Below are 20,558 nucleotides of genomic sequence, written 5' to 3'. Positions count from 1 at the left end.
TTCCCTTGAATATTACCTGAGCAATAGCTTGGGGATATGATTGCAATGTTTTAGCCGGAGAGCTAGGGAGATTTATACTTTGCAAAGGTCCTCCTTGCCAAACTATGCCAAAAGGGGTATGCTTCTCTAAGATTATGATTAAACTTAATGGTTGAGTAGGATCACAACGATCAACGTAACACTGCTGAAGTCTATTCTCTACTAGCTGTAAGGATATCCGTGCTTCAGGAGTAAGTTTCCTAGGGGAATTCAAGTCAGGATTACCTTTTAATATATCAAATAAAGGTTTTAATTCCCCTGTGGATAATTTTAAATAGGATCTGATCCAGTTAATGTCACCTAAGAGTTTCTGAAAATCGTTCAAGGTATTCAATTGATCTGTCCTGATGGTCAACCTTATTGGTCTGACTGTAGTAGCAGTGAGCCTTGTACCCAGATATTCTTGAATCTCCTCTAATTGTAATTTTTCAGGGGCTATCGTTAGTCCTCTCTTTTCTAATGCTTGAGTTATAAATTGTAATGCTTCTAACAAGACTTTTTTTTCTGAATGGCAAATAAGTATGTCGTCCATATAGTGATAAATCAACAATCTCTTAAACTTTTGTCTAGTAGTTGTTAACGCTTTATCTACGTATATTTGACATATAGTAGGACTGTTAGCCATACCTTGAGGCAACACAGTCCATTCGAATCTCTGGTCAGACTGAGTGTGATTAAGAGAGGGCAAAGTAAAGGCAAATCTCCAACAATCATTTTTGTGCAAGGGTATAGAGAAAAAGCAATCTTTTAAATCCAGAATAATAGTAGGCCAATTTTTTGGTAGTGCAGTGACAAGAGGGAGTCCACATTGGACGGGTCCCATAGGGTACATTTGTTCGTTTATGGCTCTTAAATCATGTAATAACCTCCATTTTCCTGATTTTTTCTTTGTTAAGAATATTGGAGTATTCCAAGGAGAGGTAGAATGTTGTAAATGACCTGCTTGTACCTGCTCTTGTACTAACTTATGAGCTGCCTCTAGCTTTTCTTTTGTTAGGGGCCACTGTGGAATCCAGCGAGGCTTATCATCTTTCCATATTATAGGGATTGATGGCTTATCAGTGGCCCCTAGGAAAAATCCAATCCATGAGAATCATTTTTTGGTGGGGGTAAAGGCAGTGATTGGGTAGATCCTTGGCTATGTCTTCCTAATCCTTTTTTATCATCATAATTCATATTTTGTAACATATTTCTTACAGGAGTCCCTTGGTAAATCTGGTCAGTGGTGAGTTTCATATCCATTTGCTGCAGGACATCTCGTCCCCATAGGCTAATAGGAACATTACAGACATATGGTTGAAATATTCCTGTGTGTCCCTCTGTATCTTTCCATGATAATGAGGAAGCACTTTGATTGGGGCTCTCTGCTACTCCTAAGCCTCTCAAGCTCTGAGCTGCTGTGATCAATGGCCAGTGCTTTGGCCAGACCATTGCACTGATAATACTTTTGTCTGCTCCTGTATCTAATAAACCTGTAAATTCCATATTTCCCACTTTTAATTTTAGGAGGGGCCTCTGTTCCATATCCATAGTAAGGTTTATTAAAGTGGTTCCTGTTGATCCAAAACCTCCTTGTCTTTTATTTGTATTTTCACTGGGCCACAAGGAATGTCGATGGGCAATATAAGCATTTGTGCAATGCGATCCCCTGGAGAGATGACTGTAATTCCTTTTGGTGAAGAGACCAAGGCTTTTATTTGTCCAGTGCAATCAGGATCGATAACCCCTGGGTGTACTATAAGTCCTTTTAGTGTTGAGGAACCTCTACCTAGTAATAGCCCTACACTGTTCTGTGGGATTTTTTCATGCCAGTCGGTATCAATCATCTGCACCCCCATATCTGGGGTTAGTATGAGTCTGGAGGTGGCACAGATATCCAATCCTGCACTCCCTGAGGTGGCCCTGCGCTCCCCTTCTCTGTGGGAGGATACCACCGTCGGGGAACTTGTTGAATCACCCCGTATATTTGTTGCGGGCCCCAGGGAGGGCCCTGTCTCCCGTTTTTTTGAAGTTCAGGATTCGACCCTAGGAAATTATCCTCCCTATCTCTAATAGGCTGACAGGCACTATTCCGATGACTTCCTCTTCTGCATCTTGGACATAGCCCTGGGGCATAAGGTGTAACAGATTTTACTATAGTTATCTCTTATCTTTTGTTAGGGCATTATCTCCTTGCTGCTGATTTTGTACATCTATTGAAACGTATTGGCCTTCTCCTATTAACATTTCTATCGGGAAACCTTGCCACTATGTTTCTGCAAGCAGTTTCAACAGCTGAGCTCTCCAATTAGCCATTGTTCTCCAAATAGCACTGCTCTGCATACCTGTCTCCAATAGTCTTAACTGCCTCTTTAAAGTTTTTCTAATGGTTGATGGTATCTCCATTTGCTCCTCAAATACGGGCAGGTTCTACAGATTTTGAAGCTCTTTTTATTAGGCTTAGGTTTCTCCTACCTTTTTCCCTTGTTCTTAAGTTTTCACTACCACTTGGTTATTCCTTTTGGGGGTTCTTTATGTTAGACTTAGTTCCCTTTTTTCCCTTGTTCTTAGATTTTTTGAGCAATTATTTTCTAGGTCACCACCACTCAATTTTTCCTCACTTTATTCTCTTTAAGCGTTCTTTTCTGTTACTATTAGACCCTGTTCATGAAGATACCCCTTGTGGCACACTAAGGGCTTTTCTTACTTTGGCTGTTTTTTTTTTTTTTTTTTTTTTTTTTTCCCTCAATGGCTCCCATTGTTTTTTAATGGTTCCCTGAGGGGTTGCTGCATTCAGACCCTATTGTTACTAATTTGAATAGCTTTAGTTTTGGCAATTACAATAACAGTGGCCTAGCTGCCAGGAGCAACGAGATTACTGAAAGGAAAACTATCAAGTGCGCATTAAAATTTTTATAGCGGCTTTTCACGTACTACCTAATTGGACCGTTCCAAGCGTGTTTCTACTTTCACTTTAATTAGACCGCGTTCCACGCGCCAGGACCGCTAATGGCGTGTCCCGATACCGGACCACCTTCCGTGTGTCCTTATTTTTATTTTAATTGGACCGCATTCCGCGTGCCCCCAGGACCGCTGATAGCGTGTCCTGATACCCTTTAACTGGACCGCATTCCGCGTATCCGGATAGTCGCTATACCGCGAACGTCGAGGCGCCTCTCCTTTACCTGTTTACCTTTTTTGACTTCTTTATAACCGGTTTAGCTTGTTAAAAGATTTTAAGATATCTTACCTTGTCCTTTTTATCCTCCCGGGTTTCGGCACCAGCTGTCGCGTCCCCTCTGCCCGCAGAGAGAGACACGGCAAACGTCTGAAGCTTTGGAAGTTTATTGTGCACAGTTCCTTTCCTACGCTTCTCTTACCCCTAGCTTCTGCGCACTCTCAGCTTCCCTTTTCCCAGCTCCTTCCACTCCCGCGTACTCCCTCCTTCCAGCTCCGCTCCAACTGCTGCTGCTGCGGCCGCCGTCGCCACCGTCGCCGCCGCCGGTTCTTCCGCTTCTTCCGTCCCTTCCTCAGCTTCTCCCCTACTCTCCCACCCACCAGGCTTATATACACTTCAGTCAATCAGGGGAGAGTACACGAGATAAACGCGGACAGCTGCAGGCACAGGATGGGTACACGAGGGGGGGGCATGCTCTAATCACATCGTTAACTAGCCAATCATTGGAATTCGCTGGTTGTTTACTGTATAGCTGGCCGCTTTTGGCTCAGCGTCAGGCGCCATCTTGACCATGTCTAAGGCCGGGGGCTCTAGAAACCCCGACACCTCCCCTTCCACTCCGTCCCTCAAGGAGGCAACTTCTTAATGTTACCTGATGCTCCATCTGTTTTCTGTAGAATGAGAATAACGAAAGGGGGCAGTTTCTGGATAGTCCTTGGTACCTGGCTGGCAGTAAGTCATGTCAGTCTCATCCTCACCCTAAGTGACCTGGAAGATGGGACCAAAGAAAGGGACCCAGACCCACAGCCGGACCTGCCCTTCTGTGCTTTTAGCTGTGTGCGCCTACTTGATGTCTGTGGGTCTGGAACCTGGAGCAGGAGCCACGTGACCTTTCAGAACCACAGGCGTTTCCTCAGAGGTTGTCTAGACCAGCCTGGTCTCAGGAGAGGTCCAGGAAGAGGAAGCACCTAGCTATTTACTGTGACAAGGCAGAGCCTCTCTGGAATCTGCAAGACCTCCCTGTCTGGTGCTGTGGCCACACCTATAATCCAGCAACTCAGGAGACTGAGGCAGGAGGATGGCAAGTTCAAAACCAGCCTCAGCAACTTAGCAAGCTCTAAGCAACTTAACGAGACCCTGTCTCCAAATAAAAAATAAAAAGAGCTGGAAATGTGGCTCAGTGGCTAAGCACCCCTGGGTTCAAGCCCCAGTACCAAAAAGCAAACACAAACAGAAGATCTCCCGGACGCACTCTGTCGTCCAGGACTTGAGACGGTGCTGGGCACTTAGCACTGACTCATCCTTACCTCGCTACCGAGCACCTGCTGTGTGCTAGTACCATGAGGACACCATGGACCCAACAGAATAGGAATGAATTCAGCAATAAGACCATTTCAAAGGGCACCAAGTGCTTAGAGGAAAATGGGACAGTGGGGTCAAGGTGGATGTGAGCTGCTGAAGGGAGGTCAGGGAAGGGACCTCAGAAGAGGGGACATTGGAACGGAGACCTGCAGCCTGGAAGGAGCGCACCACACGAGGATCTTAGGGTAGGTGGTTCTCCGTGCCCCATGCCCCGCCTGGAGGATGCCAAGGTCGACTGAGATGTGGACCTCAACTCCAGGCCAAGCGATCCAGTAGCACTTCCACAGTAATGACAGTGACGTACGAACCTGCGCTGTCTGAATGGTAGTCACTGGTCACATGCGACCCCTGAGCACTTGGAATGTGGCTGGTCACAATAACTTGTTTAGGTGAGACTGGTACTTTAATGGTCACTTCCGACTGGTGACTCAGGAGTCGCTGGGGGAGCCGCAGGCTGGCAGGGGAGGCAGACCTATCCCACGGAGCTTAAGCGATGGAGCCTTTCACAGAGCAGCCCGCAGCACGTGCGGGAGGTGGGGGGAGGGGGACTTCAGCAGTGACAACCCAGGTAGACTCTGTAAGGTAAGCCGGGCCTCAGGCAGTGTAGACCCTGTGAGGTAAGCCGGCCTCAGGCAGTGTAGACCCTGTGAGGTAAGCCGGGCCTCAGGCAGTGGCTTCTCGTGGCACTGTTAGAAGTACCCAGAGAGAAGGGCTGAGTGCGCCAGCGTTGGGAAGGGATTTTCTCTACGTTACCTTTGTATCTGCTCAACATTGGTGAAGGTCAACGTCCTCATTCCGCTTGCTCGGGGGAAGCTGAGGCTCTGAGGAACTAGGAGCTTGCTTGGCTGGGGTGCTGCTGGGTCTGCCCTGGGGTCCTCGGGATTTGGCAGCTGTCCTGGGGTCGACACCCTGGCTCCCCGCTGCCTCCAGGCACCCAGGCACCGGCGGCATGAGCTGTGCTCCCTGGGCCGACGGGCGGTCAGGAGGGGAGGAACAGAGGTTCTGGCGTCTCCTGCGCCACCCACCAGCTGAAGACCTGGCAAGACAGCTCACGTGTGAAGGCTGTCCTAGCTCACATGTAAAATGGGGTAAGAGCAGGAAGGTGTGTGGAGTCCCTGAAAAAGGTCACATGGCTAAAATGTGCTCGGAACCCTAGAGGTGACAGGGCTCACTGGTTAGGAGCAGGCAAAACAGACCATGCCCCTTCTAACAAGCTTACAATGCCAGCTTAGTGTGAACACAGATGTGCTGAATTCCACAAAAGCCACAGACACTGTTAGAGGGTGAAGCTGTTGCGGGCAGGCGAGGCTGCTGAGTCGGGAGACCAGGGCTGGTCGCACAGCAAAGGGAGGAGGCTGCATTTGTTCCTCGAAAGGCAGAGTCCTGGGGCCAGCGGCAGGCAAGAGGAAGGACACAGGTGACGGCACCGTGCCCGGTCCTGCGGGTGCACCGCGTCGGTCTCTGCCACGCTCCTCTGCTGACGCTTGCTGGCACAGGGAGTGGCGTGTGGCGAGCAGTGGATGGAGCAGCGCTGTATCCACAGATATTCCTGGGAACAAAAAATAGTGCCAGTTTTCCAGATGTATCCTTCAGAGCCTCCCAGATGTGAGGGGCGTTCTCCCAGGTCTGCGGGCTGTGGGCCACAGCTTCACCTGCCTCCACAGCCTCACCTGGCTCCACAGCCTCACCTGCCTCCACAGCCTCACCTGGCTCCACCCTCTTCCTTCACACGCAAGTCCAGCAGGTTCATGGCACAGACTGCGTCTGGCCCTGGCCCATGCACTGCCCACAGCATGCCCAGAGCTGGCTCACAGCTGCTGTTTGACTTCAGTTCTCTGTCCCACTCTGCAGGTTCTGGGTCTTTCACGTCTTTTTCCGCCCTTCTCCAGGCCAGGAGTCTACCACAGTGGGTCAGAAGAGCTTTGAGCCAACCGGTTTCCGGAACGCGCTCTCCGGATTGTACAGCCCCGTGGTGTTCTCAGCCTCGGGAGCCAACCTCACCGATGCGCACCTCTTCTGTCTTCTTGCCTGTGACCAAGATTCCTGCTGCGATGGCTTTGTCCTCTCGCAGGTTAAAGGAGGTGAGGCTGCTGGGGGGACTGGGGCCCAACCAGGGACGGGAAATATGCAGGGACACACAAGCCAGGACATGCACGTTGGAGCCTGACTTGGGGAGGTGCAGACGTGAGGCCACCTCACCGGAACAGTGGCAGCCATATGGTGTCAGGTAGAGGTGTAGCCAGCCATGTGACTGGTGGCATTAGTCAAAGATTAAAGAAAGCTAAGTAGTCTAAGTCTCTTTCTGCTCCTCACCTCAGCCAACAACAGACGTTAATGGATGGCCGTACGTGCCACCCGTGTCCTGGGTGGTGGGAGTAGAGAAAGGGGCTTCACATCTGCACGGGCGGTTGGTTCAGCCATTCACACCTGCAGGCTCGCTGACCTGAGCAAACGCCAACTGTGTCCTGCTGGGCCAGGCGGGATGAGCGTGCAGCATGCCGATGCCCAAAGCTGGTACCGAGCGCAGGGGGCATGGGTCCCAAGGGGACTTGGTGGCCAGGAAGGCCTTCTGGGTGGGGAGAGACTCAGCCAGGCTCTGCAGGATGAACGACATTTAGATGAGGAGAGGAGCGGGTGGCGGTCCAGAGCGGCCGTCCTGTGAGTTGTGCTTGAGGCGGGGAGACTCCGCGTGTACCACGGAGAATGGAGGCGTGTTCTCAGCAGGCAGGTGTGTTTAAGCACCTGCCATGTCATCACTCTGGAGCGAGGTCTGCCCTGGGGAGGACCAGCCTGCCTCCTGGGGTTGGGAGCCATTGCTGCCTCCCTTCCCTGCTGCTCCGCTGCGACTCTCCGTGGCCCTGGGCCCTCGCCAGCTCCCTGCCCCTCCTTCTCCAAGTCCACACCGCAGGCCACAGACAGCCCTGGGCCCCCTGCCCCTGCCAGCTCCTGTCCCCAGCTCCCCTTCCCCACCGCAGCCCCTGCAGCCTGAGGCTCCCTCTCCCCAAACCTTCCTTCCTCTGCTGGTTTCCTACTCTGACTTCTGGTGGCTCCTCATCGCCTCCTTCCCGGCCCCATCTCGGCTTAGGCTGCCCCGTTTCCTTCCTGGTGATCCTCCAGCCCCTAGCCCTTCCCTGTTCCTCCCCCACTGCCTGTGGCTGCACACCACCCTCAAGGCGGCCTGGGCAGCTCTGGACCCACCCATACGCTCCTCTCCTCAAGTACCAGCTGGTCCCTTCTCTCTGCTGCCATGTGCCCACACCCCTTTCCCAGGTAGAGTGGGACTCCCCCAGGGGCAAAGCAACCCTGCATCCCTGCATCGGTCTGAGTAGAGCCTGTAATTGGCTAAGTGCAGAGCAGTGCTGGTGAATGGGTGGGTCCCGGGCAGGGAAGTCACCCAGTTTCCTCTGTCGCCCAGATTCCAGTGGTCAGTTCAGCACACTGGACTCCTCTTTCCTGATCCATGCTACTGAGAGCTTGTGCCCTTCTCCTGCCCCCACCTTCTCTCAGGTCTCGAGGAAGGAGAGGATAATTGTTAATTACGAGGCTCTGAAGCAGAGTTACTTATTGCATATTATTATTATACAAAAACACGCGTAATAAGAGTTTTGCCCTATTCAAGAGATCAACAAAGACTTCGGTAGTCTTGAACACTGTGTAGGTTCTAACTCAGTGAGGAGAAGAGGGAGGTAATTCTTAGTGGAGGGGACAGCACATGCAAAGGCCCTGTGGGGACCGGGGCAGAGCACAGAAGCACACTGTGAGCTGGCAGGGAGAACAGCAGGAGCGGGGCCTTGAGAAGGGGCAGGAGAGGCGCGGGAGGGGGAGGACCACGCCAGAAACCCCGTGGGCTGTAAAAACAGTCGTCTCTATTCTCAGCACAACTGGATGCCACCAAAAGTTCTGAGTAAGGACATTTGGGTCTGAAACCAGCAGTGTGGAGTGTGGAGAGCGTCTTGGGCTTGGGGCGGAGTAGATGCAGAGGGGTCAGAGAGGAGCTACCACTGCAGAGGCAGGCGAGTGAGTCAGTTTCTCGTCACTGGGCCAAACATCTGAGAAACGTAAGTTGGGAGAGCAAAGATTTATTTTGGTTCATGGTTTCAGAGGCTGATTCAGTCCATGACCAGCTGACTCCATTGCTCTGGGCCTGAGGTGAGGCAGGACAACATGGCGGAAGCTGCTCAGCTCCCTCAGCCAGAAGGGAGAGAGGGAGAGACGGAGAGACCGGGGAAGTGGGAGAGAGTGGGGGTGGCACGAGAAACAGCCTTCCAAGGCACACCCCAGTGACCTCCTTCCTCCAATCTCCTGAAATTTCCACCACCTCCCACAATGCTATCAGAGTATGAATCCATTAGTGACCCTCATGATCCATGGCTCCCCAAGTCCCCACCTCTGGACCTGGCTGTGTTGGAGGCCAAGCCTGTAACACATGAGTCTTCTGGGAACATCTCACATGTAGGAAGGGTGGTGGCTTGGGCTAGGGCGGTGGGGAAAGGAGGCAGGCTCAGGCCTCCCGAGGAAGCTAGTCCAGCAGGGATTAGGGAAGAGGGGTGTGGAAGCTCATTCTCGAGTATCTAGCTTATTCCCGGGACTGGATGGTCTGCTCGTGGGGCAAATCATGGAAGACACCAGGTGCCATGTTCAGTGATGAGAGAGGGAGGTTCAGGGTGGTCGTAAGTCCATGTGGGGTACGCTGAATTTGAAGCAGCTTTGAGACATCCACAAAACGTGGCCTAAGCTTTTGAGTGCAAAGCTCCAGAGCTCTGAAGGAAGCCTGGGGGGAGGCATTAACGTGGGTGGGCAGCACTGAGGGGGTGTGGGAAGGTGTGGGTGTGGTGGGATCTCCTGGGAAGAGAGAAGATAAAGGGGCGATGGGCTGATCCCAGTGACTACCCACAAAAAGGGTAGAAACTCTGCAGAGAGACATGAAGAAGCAGCCAGCCGCAGGGAGAAGCCCCAGGAGCACCATGGTGGGAGAATCATGGTGGGAGAGGGTGGCCACAGAGGGGGCTGACAGTCTCACATACCACCAAGGGTCCAGGAGGGGATTATTGGGAATTGTTGGAGTGGGGTGGGGCCAGCATTAGAGTAAAGCCATCCCTAAAATCCGTTCTAGGTTTATTACTCTGTGATTATATGATGTGGAGTCATGTTAGTGTTTACATAAGGAAACACACACACACACACACACACACATTCTTATATACACACACATCACATACACATACACACATACACCACATTCACACATACACACACACATACACACATGCACATTCTCACATACACCACATACACACACATTCACACACCACACACACATACACACACGTGTGCACGTATACACACATACACACACGCACACATGCACATACATTCTCACATACACACACCACATACACACACATTCACACATACACATACCACACACACACATATTCACATACATATACACATACACACACGCACACACATGCACACACATACACATACCACACACACACACATTCACATACATATACACATACACACACGCACACACATGCACACACATACACACATACACACATGCACATACATGCACACACACACATTCATACATGCACATGCACACATTCTCACATACATATTCACACACATACATACACACACCACATACACACATTCACGCATACACACACCACATACACACACATTCATACATACACCACACACACACATTCACACACACATACATTCACACACCACATACATACACACACGTGCACACACACACACATATGCACGTGCACACATGCACACATGCACACACACATTCTCATATACACACACCACATACACACATTCACACATACACACATTCACACGCATACACACATACACACATGCACACACATTCACACACACATACACACACACACACACACACGTACATGCACACACCATTTGGCCTCCTGCGTTCCCATATTTGGCAACCCCGTAGTCCCAACCCGCTGCCTCTTTGAACTAAGCACGTCTTTGGTGGACACTGCAATTTCGCCAGATGCTCGATTGCTTTCTGGACCCTATGATCCCTCAAGTTGGAAAGGCCGATTTATTTTCCTTGGGATCATATATGGAAAAGTCTTCTGTTCCAGGGAGCAAGCCCAGGAGTCCTTGCTCGCACAACACCTCTGGCTGGCAGCTCGCTTGCCGCCCCGCCCCCAGCCTGTGCCCTGTGCTTCTGCACCAGCAGGGCTGCCTTCGGCCCTCCACGGGGGCCACGTGAGTGTCAGGCACAGGCTCTCCTCCCGCCGGTCAGCGGGCAGCTCTGGCCGGATCTGCTGACGACCAGGAACAGAGTCCACCACGTCCTTCACCACAGCCTGGAGAGTCAGTCAGCCTCCTGGCAGACTCGCCCCTGGGCCTCCCTCCCATCCTCTCTCCTCCCTCTCTGCTCTCAGGGCCCATCTTCTGTGGGTTGCTGACCTCCCCTGATGTCCTGCTCTGCAACATGGATGACTGGGCAACCTCGTCTGAAGCTCAGGCCAATGCTTCGTGTCCTGGTGTGACGTATGACCAGGGAAGCCGCCAGGTGACATTTCGTCTTGGAGGCCAGGAGTTCGTGGAGAGTAAGTCCCTGTGTCCATGTTCCTTTAAAATGCCTCTCGCAGTCTGCAAGACTCTGCTCTGAAGAGAGGCCCCTTCTGAAAGGGGAGTGTTCTGACGATGCTGCTGGGAGACGCCCACACCAGCTCGGCCCGTTCCAGCCGGGCAGCAGCTTAGCTCACAGGACCGAAGGAGGCTGCAGACTGGGCGGCCGGGTGGGCAGCTCCGCTCACCTCTGCGGGTTCCCTGAGTCCAGCTTGGATGGCGTTGCTGAGCTGTCTGGACCCAGCTAGGAGGCCTGGGCCTGCTGTGTGGGGGCCTCATCCTCCCTGGGATGAGCCTGTTCTCCCCTGTAGGTGGCAGAAGCAGGAAAGAACAAGGAAAGGGGAGCAGAGTCTCTTAAGGTCACCACTGGTCAGTCTGTCTTTTCTGCCTCGTCCCCCTGAATAAAGCAAGTCACATGGCCAAACCAGAAGCCAGGAGGCAGGACTCGAGCTCTGTACCCTCCATGAACACCGCAGAGTCAAGTGAAGAGTGTGTGGACATGATCAGGGTGAACCCACAGAATGACCCCAACGCACCCCTGGGTTCCCTGCTGCGAGTGGAGACTCAGGTGGCCCCAGCAGCTGTACAGCCTAGTTATGGCAGGTTCCAGGGACAGGGCCAGCTCCGCAGGCTCAGGAAGCAGGAGTCGCCGTCTGGTTTCTCCTTCCCTGTCTCTCCTTTGGAAGCCCTTGGGACCCTTCTTTCTTCCAGGCTTTTGAGTGTGAGAACCAGAACACATACACACATACACACATACACACCACACGCACACACGTGAGAACTAGGCCAGAGGAGGCACCCTGCAGGTGCTCCCAGGCTCTGTCACTGCAGGACGCGGCCCCCGGTTCTCTGTATTCTAGTGGTGAGGACTCCTGTCACCTCCGCCACGTGCCCTCCCGATCACCTGAGGAGCGCACTGCTTCCTCTGCTGCTGCACTTCCCATAGCCCCCTCCCTCCTGAAAGGCGGAGCCTCTGCCTGTCTGTCAGGACTTCCCTGTGGTGGCAAGTTAGGGTTTGGAATCTGCTGTGTGATCTTAGGAAATCAGTGTCTCCTCTGGTCTGGCTGCTTGTCTGTGGAATGGGAGTGCTGGCCACACCAGCCTCAACGTCAGCCTTGTGGAGGTGGCAGAGGGGACAATGACAGCCAGGGCTTTCTGTGGCGCAGCCCCATGCTGATGCCTGGCGTGTGTTCACATGGTTCCCCGAGGGAGCTCGTTCCTACCTTTGTCTCTACTTCACAGCGTGAGACCCTGAAGTTCACAGCAGGGAGGCAACATCTGAGGACTTCAGAGCTGGGAAGTGGTTGGCAGGGTGGGAACCAGGCCTCCTGGCTCGGAGCTGAGCTGCGGAGCCAGCCTCCAGTGGCACCCATGGGTAGCACAGGTGAAGAACTGGACGGCGCCTGATATACAGCATTCGCATACATATTGTGATTATTTTAAAAACATCTTTCATTGCTCATTGTAATATTTAAAAACTGGATTATATATTATTAATTTCTGGAATCACACCATAGAGCATAAAACCTGGCATCAAAGATATACAAAAAAGTATCTGCTGGGTGCACCATAATCAAAGCATGGAAAAAACATTGCAGAACTTGTTGAGATTCCATGAGGTTTAAATAGTTTCTTTTGGGGTAAATAAAATCAAATAGCTTATTTATATGACAGTTACTGAACATGTGGTATTCATTACTTCGAGAGGTAGCCCAGGGTGAAAACAGACATTTCAAGAAAGACATATGATATATTCATGGGCAATAAATTCATAGCGAATTGCTTGCTCCAGAGCATGTGCTTGGTATGTGCCCAAGAAATGAAGAATTTGCCCTTGTCTGGCCTCTCTGCAAATCAGTGATTACTAAATGACTTTTGAAGACTTTGCATTTTTTTAGTGACTTTTATGTGTGTGTTTTCTGGGGTAGGACAAGGCTTAAGAAAACTATTCTATTATGGGGACTTCAGCTAGCCTGAGGTATATTTTTAATAATTCACAGCAGAGGTTGCCTTTATGCATAGACTGATCAGAAGGTTCCAAATGAGAACAATAGGGCACAAGTCCTTTTCCACAACAAAAGGTCAGTATTTAAGTACAATTAACTGCTGGGACAAGAAGCACAGTGGTTTAAATTTTTACTAAAGTGTAAATGACTGATAGATAACCTTTCCTCAGAGCAGACACTGATGGAGGGGAAGAGAAATGAAGATTGCAGAGATATGAACAACTAAAGGAGAGAGCATGGGATGGATTGAAAGACCAGGAGGAATGAAAGCAAAACAAAACAAAAAAATGACAAACTGTTCTTTTCAAATTTGGTTGCGGGCCAGTCTTTTTCTTTCCATTGAACAATTAAGGGCAGTCATTAAAATGTCAACTGCACAGACCCCAGGATTCAAATTGCATCGTGAATGCTTGCTCAGTTATGACCTTCTCAGGCCTTGGTCTTGCCAGTGTGAGGAGGATGAAGAGACTGCTACCCCGGGGCAGCCAGGAGAGATGGAGGGGTGCTCAGGAAGCCCACAGAGCAAGGTGAGGAGGGCTTTGGAGCATAGTTTGGGTTTAAAATTCCTGGAACTGAATCCTGCTCTTCCCTACAGCTCTGTGACCTTATCAAGGCATTTATGCTCCTGAGCCTTGGGTCAGGATCTGTGAAATAGGGGCCCTTACAGATCACTGACTGTGCACACTGAGGTGTGCATGCTCTGCAGGTGGTGGCGTAGGACATCATTTTCTGAGTCCTTGGTGCCTGGTCTCCCCTGCTGCACATCCCAGAGGTGCTCAGCAGGACATCTTGCTTTCTAACTAGCCAGCTGATGGCTGGGGTCAGGATCTGGTCAGCAGGTGGCTGGTCAATGGAGAAGCAGCATTCACTTACGAAGCAGAAATGGATTGGCTGCTGGTGTAGGAAACCACCAACCGGGAGACACGCAGGTCAAACAGTAAGCGCGTCAGTATCCACAGTGCCTTATGCGAAGACTTTCATGTCCACCCGCAAAACCGGTCCTTTGCTGATCTGGGAGGCAGATGTGACCCTTGAGGATGTAGTGCAGGGCAGCCTTTGTCTTGGTGCCATGGCTGGTTCAAACCCTCAGCCTGGGTGAGTGGCAAGACAAGAGGGAGATGCGGTTGGTGTGGAGGAGGCGAACTGGTGACAGTCCTCTCAGCATGGCCACCACCTGTGGTCTTCCCTCCATGGCTCATGCGTGGAATCTCTTCGAGGCGACGAGAGACACAGCCAGGTACCAGGCGGGTGGGACGGTCTCTGCCGTCAAGGAGCTCCCAGCCTCGTGGGGCCACTTAGTGGGTGGCAAGCATCGCAGGAACCCAGAAGGCTCCCTTAGCTCCTTCCTGCTCAGCGGCTGAAAGACCACCCACGCCCACCCGGGGACCCGCCCCTGAAGTCCAGGCTGACTTCTAATCCAGCCCACAGCAAAACCAGTGCGCTCTGGACAGCCCCAAACTCCCGGAGACCATCTGACTCGGGGTGGACACCTCCTGCCATCAGGGACCGATGTGGCTGGGACTAGATCTCTGTATATGGAGACGTGTATATGGAGAGAGGATCCACCCAGCGTCGCCTCGCCCCAAGTTCCCGTGGCAAATCAGGATGCTTTCAACTATTTTTTTTTTTTTTGGACTGACCTTCTCATTTCGAGAAAAAAGGGCTTAGAAGGTCCTGGGCTGGAGGCACTGACCAGGTCTTGATGTGCACGTGAATGAGAACCAAGCTGCCCAAAGAGCTCCAGCAGCTCATGCCGTCCAGTCTGCAGCCCGGAGCTAAATGGCCTTTTCTGCGTTTGCTGAGAGAGAAGCAGAGAGGGTGGAGGGCACGTCCTGTAGGTGGCACAGCACAGATTTCGTTTCTCCAGGGTCACTTATTCCTGCTGCGTGGTGTCCAGTGGTGATCCTAACCCCTGGCTCTGTTAGGGCAGTGCCACACGTGTAGGCGAGGAGACAGTTGAGCAGGGGACCTCCGGGAGAGTGCCCTTGCGTTGGTGCGGCCACCAGGCGTGGTTCCCCGAGGCTGGGGGCCCAGGCTCCACCCCACGGGCAGAGCCCAGGGGATAGTGCTGACGTCTTGCCTCAGGTCACAGGTCAGCCTCATCTGACCAGCTCTGCTGCTGTCCCAAGCCTCCTCAACCACGACAGGGTTCCCGCCCGAGGCTATTCCGAGTGAAGGTACCCTTTAGAGTTTAGGTGACCCCACAGCTCATCAGTGGCTCTCAATGACCACCAGTCTCCAAATCCAGCCACCATCCAAGCAGTTGGTTTGGAGAGAGGCACCCGTCCGTGAGCTCAGTGGAGTCGCAGTTCTGTCCTTGTAAGTGTTCCTCTGGCACCTGGCTCAGGAGGCACTCTTCGCTCGGCAGACCCACCCCTCTCATCAGAATCTGATGGGCATGCATCCTCAGGCTAGGCCACAGGCCGACTGGCATGGAGTCCCAGGAGCCCAGGGTTGAGGTGACCAGAGCCGCGGTGAGCGGTCTACGGCACTTTAGCCCATCCACAACTCGGACAGTACCCAGTGGGCCAATTCGACTGTATCTCTAGACTCATTATGCTAATTCAGAAAGCCCTGTGTTAGCTGGGGTCACAGGAGCAGGTAGGTGTGCCCACGGCTCCTCTCTGGAGTGGGCGCCTGGACAGCAGCTTTCAAAGCCGCTCCATCTCTCCTGGAGCGTGCTTTCCAGCTTCGGACCTGCCCTCTCCGAGGGTGTAGGTTAGAACTAATTGCCACAGATAGAGTGTGGACCTCGCGGAGGTGCTCACAAGTAAGTGAAGACCATGCGGCACCCACCAGCACTGCAGAGTGGGGCTCTAGGTGTGGACACATTCCTGAGCCCTGATCACAGAGGGCGCCACCCTGCGTCCCAGCCTGCTGGCCTGCTGGGCAGCGGGAGGCCTCACTCAGCCCCCACGGGTGGACTGGAAGTGTCCGAGCAGCCGACTCTGTGGAGCAGGGAAGAGGGAGAATGACCTTCTCAAAACCAACTGAAGGGGGCTCAGGAAGGTTTGGGAGGGCAGTGAAGGGCTAAAGGTGTGTTTTAGGAACTGATTTGGTGGCCAAGCTTACACATGGGCAGAAGGCCCCACGCTTCTTTGGCGGATGCTGGACGTCCACCTTGGCTTTGTTCTCCCTCACGCTTCCCCCGTGCATTCTTTTATGTCCTGGACACCAGCTCTGTACCTAGACTGTGCCGGGTGGAGGATATAAAGAGGACTAAGCCTGGGTCCTGGCATCAGGAAGCTCAGAGGACATCAAGCTGGGTGTTGGCCAAGCTCTAAGACAGAAGATGGGCCTTCTCAGTGCGGGGGCGCCACCCTCCCACCAGAGGGTTCAGGGAAACCTCCAGAAGCAGGTGATGGAGAACCAGTTCTTAGAGAATGAGTAGAGGTTGAGCTAATGCAAGAAATAAGGGCTGCGGGTGGGGAGAAGAAAGTCTGCTTGGACGGGAGGCCTGAGAGAAGCGTTGCAGGCGGCAGGGAAGACGGCATCCACGGGACAACTGGGCGCGAGGCCGCGCAGAACTCATGGAAGGAGACATGATCTCTTCTTAGTCAGAAGAGACTTCTGTAACGAGACAGGTTGAGGAGAGAAAAGCAAGCTTGTTTACACGTCCGTCTGATATTTACCTGAGAGACAGAGGGAAGAGGGATTCCCAGAGGTGGCATTGAGCTCCAGCAAGCAGCTCGTGCTCTTCAAGCGAGAGCAGTTCTGTGACAGAGGCAACCAGACGGAGGGACAGGACGAGGAGTCTCAAGAGTGGAGAATCATGGGCAGGCATGGAGGTGAAGCCAGCTAGGGAAGCCAGCTCGGGCCATGTCCTCAGCTCTCCAGTCCCCCGAGGTCTGAAGCTCTTCTCGGCGTCAGCCTCTGCTCCCTAGGACAAGGGGGTCTTTGGGAATATGTGTCCGCTTTAGGCTTCTAGTGCCCTGTGGAGACCTGGCAATCATTGTAATAATAAAAATCACTGGGGAGCTGCTGCTTCCCTGTGGTCATTACGAAGATGCTCCCTAGGGCACAAAAGCCTCTGCAGCTGCTGGTTAGGGCACCTGCTGGGTGGACCACGGCACTCAGGAGCACGTGCAGATTTAACCGTGCTCCCCTGGACTGGAAACCCAGTTTGAGGTGGAGACACCTTATTTCCCAGGCCGGAAGACGCAGGCGCTGTTGACTTGAGATGGACGAAGGGCACATGTGGACCTGGACCCTGTGCAGCTCAGTGCATTCTGGGTCTGAGCACAGTCAAAACCTGTGTGCACCTGTGTGGTCACCCATTCTTGTGTGGGCAATGGAAGGCATCTGTGATTTCCCACTTCATGTAAAGCAGGACACAGACCAGACAAAAACAAGATGGTCCAGACAGACTGAAAGGTGCCACAGCTCAGTCAGTCAAATAGGCTCCGGAGAGGCAAGGAACCTCTCTGAGAATCCTGGAAGGACTATTGCTCTTATCTAGGGGCAGGCCTGGGAGGACCCACCATCTAATGCCCTGCAGGATCCCTTGGTGAACTAGTTCCTGAAGTGGTCCCTGGCTTCAGGCTGGCATTTGAGAGCAGTAAAGCAGCTTAGGGATAAGATGTTCTTTAATCCGCTTTTATAGGTTAGGACTCATAACACACAGCCTGAAGTATTCTGAAAGCTCCATTTACATCTGCGTTACCAAAACAGTTATCTATCTTGAAAGAATCAGTACATCAAATAGATTTGGGTATTAAAAGATCTCTCTGGTTTCTGTTGTGACAAGGACCAAAACTCCACATCTTGACCTTTATCCTGAGCAAATGATGGAGGGAGGGAGGAGAGCACCAGGCAGCGACAGCTGCTGCTCTGTGGGCCGCAGGGAGTGCGGTGTGGTCTCCTCCGCGGTGTGCAGAACGAGCCTCACACTTTCAGAGAGCCAAGCCTGGGTCCCCAGATGTCAGGCTCACATGGGCTCTGCTTTCAGTGACTACCACCCTCTTGAGGGCGTGAGAGGATCCGGGGTGTGCCCTTTAGGAAACACGTCGCCCCACACAGGGCAGCTGCAGAAGTCCTGGGAGCATTCTTCACTTCCATTCTGCAGCACAATCCAGTAGCAGCGCAGCTCAGGGTTTTCGGCTCCCTGCTGACATGGAGGGCATCATCCTTGGGGCAGCTCATTGCTGCGACTGCTGAATTGTCCATGTCGCTGAGAGCATGTCTCTTTCAACACAAGAACCTTTAGATTGTGTGCCTCTAGGGATGGACAGGGTTATGGAATATGCGATCCTCTCCTCGGGGCATTGGTTAAGAGCGTGGACCGTGAAGCCTAACAAATGGGATTTGAGCTCTGGCATTGACCTCCCTTGACTTTGAACTCTTCACCTGGAGCTTGGAGACATTCCCTTACAGCCTGGTGGTGAGGTTTAAATTGGGTGATGTATGGAAGGAGCTCATCACAGTGCTGCACAAAGGGTCCAAACTACTCATCTAGAACAGGCTCCTAGTAATAATTAAAAACAAACTCTGTTCATGTCTTGATGTTCCAGCTGTCAGCTTCTGTAGTGTGGGGTTGTCCTACTCCAGGTTCATGGTTTCTGAGCCCTTTTCTCAGTCTCCCTTGACATAGGGGGAATTGGCAGGGTCCGAGGACCGCAGGAGGCAAAAGAAGAACATGGAACTCAAGAAATAGTGTGAAAACCCAGTCTTGTCCAGGGTGGCCTCCAGGGAGCAGCATTCACCAGAAAAGAAAATTTAATTAGTAATAAATTAAATACTAACAACTGCCAACAATGGGTTGCTTGTCAGTGAGGACCCAGAAGAGAACAGCTGTACATTATTCTGTCCTCACTGGAATGAGGTGGGAGGGATTGGTGGGTGCCAGCACACTCACCAAGGAGGCAGGAGTCTCAAGGAGCTAAGCAATGTGGGAAACCCGCTCTTGCACCTCCCGGGGACTTTGTTTTCTATAAGCCAATCCCAGCATCCTAAGCCATCCTCCTCTGCCACAGGTTCATGACTCCTCATCAAGAGTCCTTTTGATGTCCTGAGCAGGACACTTGAGGTCTGACCAGCTCTGGTTTTATACAAGAGAGCAGGAGTAGAGCTCCAGGGGACTTTGGGACATTCTGTGTGGGAAGCTGGGTTCTCAGGTCTAGGGGAATTTGGGGGGAAGGTAGGACAGTTGTGGTGACAGTGGGCGTCTGATGAGACCAAGAACGTGCCAGTGCATAAAAATGGCTCTCCTCCTTTCCAGGTCTGGCTCCCCTGGAAAGAACTCAAGACACCGTTGCTACCAGTTTCCAGCAGGTTTACCTCTGGAAAGGTAAGCTGGCTGGGGCGATGGTTCCTTGAGGTTGGCCGTCCCTCATTCACAGAGCGCTCTGCTCCCGTAGAGACAGGTAGGACCGCTTTCTAAGGAGAGCTGTCTGTGGGACAGGAGGCCCCGGATCTTCATCAGATAAGATCCCACGGTCTAAAAGGAAAGTGAACAGTGTGGAAACCAAAGAAAGGATAGTGGGGGCAGCTCTTGGTCCCTGGGAGATGAAATTCACTGACAATCTGACCTTGTATCAGGATGGGAGTGTGGAGGCTGCCCCCAACCCTGGGAGGCACTTCTCCAAGGGGGCTTGGCCCTATGTCCTTCTCCCTGAGGCTCAGGGTGGAGGACCAGGACCCCAAGAGAGTGGTGCTGCAGCACTTTGTTGACTTTTTCCCAATTGCAGTGTGTCTGCTGACCACCTAAGTGGTCTGGGATACACCATCCACCCCTGCCCCCCGAGTGCCGACTCTCTCAGGAGGAACACGGGCATCCCATTCCCTGCCTTCTCAGGGTGTTGTGAGCACCAGAGTTCATGAGCATTTTGCTTCCTCTGAGGGGTAAATGTCAGCAGCTGCAGCGACGTGGACATTGGTGGTTTGTTGCTGAGAGCTTGGCTGACGCTGGGTCGAAGTCAAGGAGTGCGGATCTGGGCTTCATGTCGGTTCCAGGTCTCATCTGCAGCACCTGGCTGGGGCCATGAGCATCTCCTGTACTCCTGCTACCACTGTTTAGTAACCCAAAGGAATGTCCCTCCTGCCCCTCCACATTACGAGCGCTCTTATTCCTCCTAGGTTCTGACATGGGGTCTCGGCCAGAGTCCGTGGGATGTAGAAGAAACGTGGAACCAGGGTCAGGATTTCCACTGGCAACAGGTATCAACCTTGGACACACTGGAGTGCCTGACTGTGGGGACAAGGTGGTGGCACCAGGGCTTCATCCATGAACTCATTGCTTGCTATCACTGTTCTGCTCTAAGCTTCTGACCCAATTATCTATCTCACAAATATGGTGACTCAAATGGGCAAATGGCATGGAAAACAAGGCAGAATCCTTGCACATTCATTGCTGTTTCTAGAAACAA

The 20,558-nt window shown here is 52.3% G+C and overlaps 1 protein-coding gene across 1 annotated transcript in view; it reads left to right on the top strand.

The window, feature by feature from the left end:
• The window catches only part of Tg (thyroglobulin), a 222,849-nt gene that overhangs the window by 67,578 nt on the left and 134,713 nt on the right, over positions 1 to 20,558 (top strand). Inside the window, 4 exon segments of the mRNA XM_047522972.1 lie at positions 6,448 to 6,639; positions 10,999 to 11,166; positions 19,412 to 19,480; positions 20,269 to 20,349. Coding sequence (XP_047378928.1) covers positions 6,448 to 6,639; positions 10,999 to 11,166; positions 19,412 to 19,480; positions 20,269 to 20,349 — 510 coding nt within the window.

This window comes from Sciurus carolinensis, chromosome 1 (genome assembly GCF_902686445.1).
Source record: "Sciurus carolinensis chromosome 1, mSciCar1.2, whole genome shotgun sequence".
Classification (NCBI taxonomy): Eukaryota; Metazoa; Chordata; class Mammalia; order Rodentia; family Sciuridae; genus Sciurus; species Sciurus carolinensis.
This window is presented reverse-complemented; position numbering and strand designations above follow the sequence as displayed.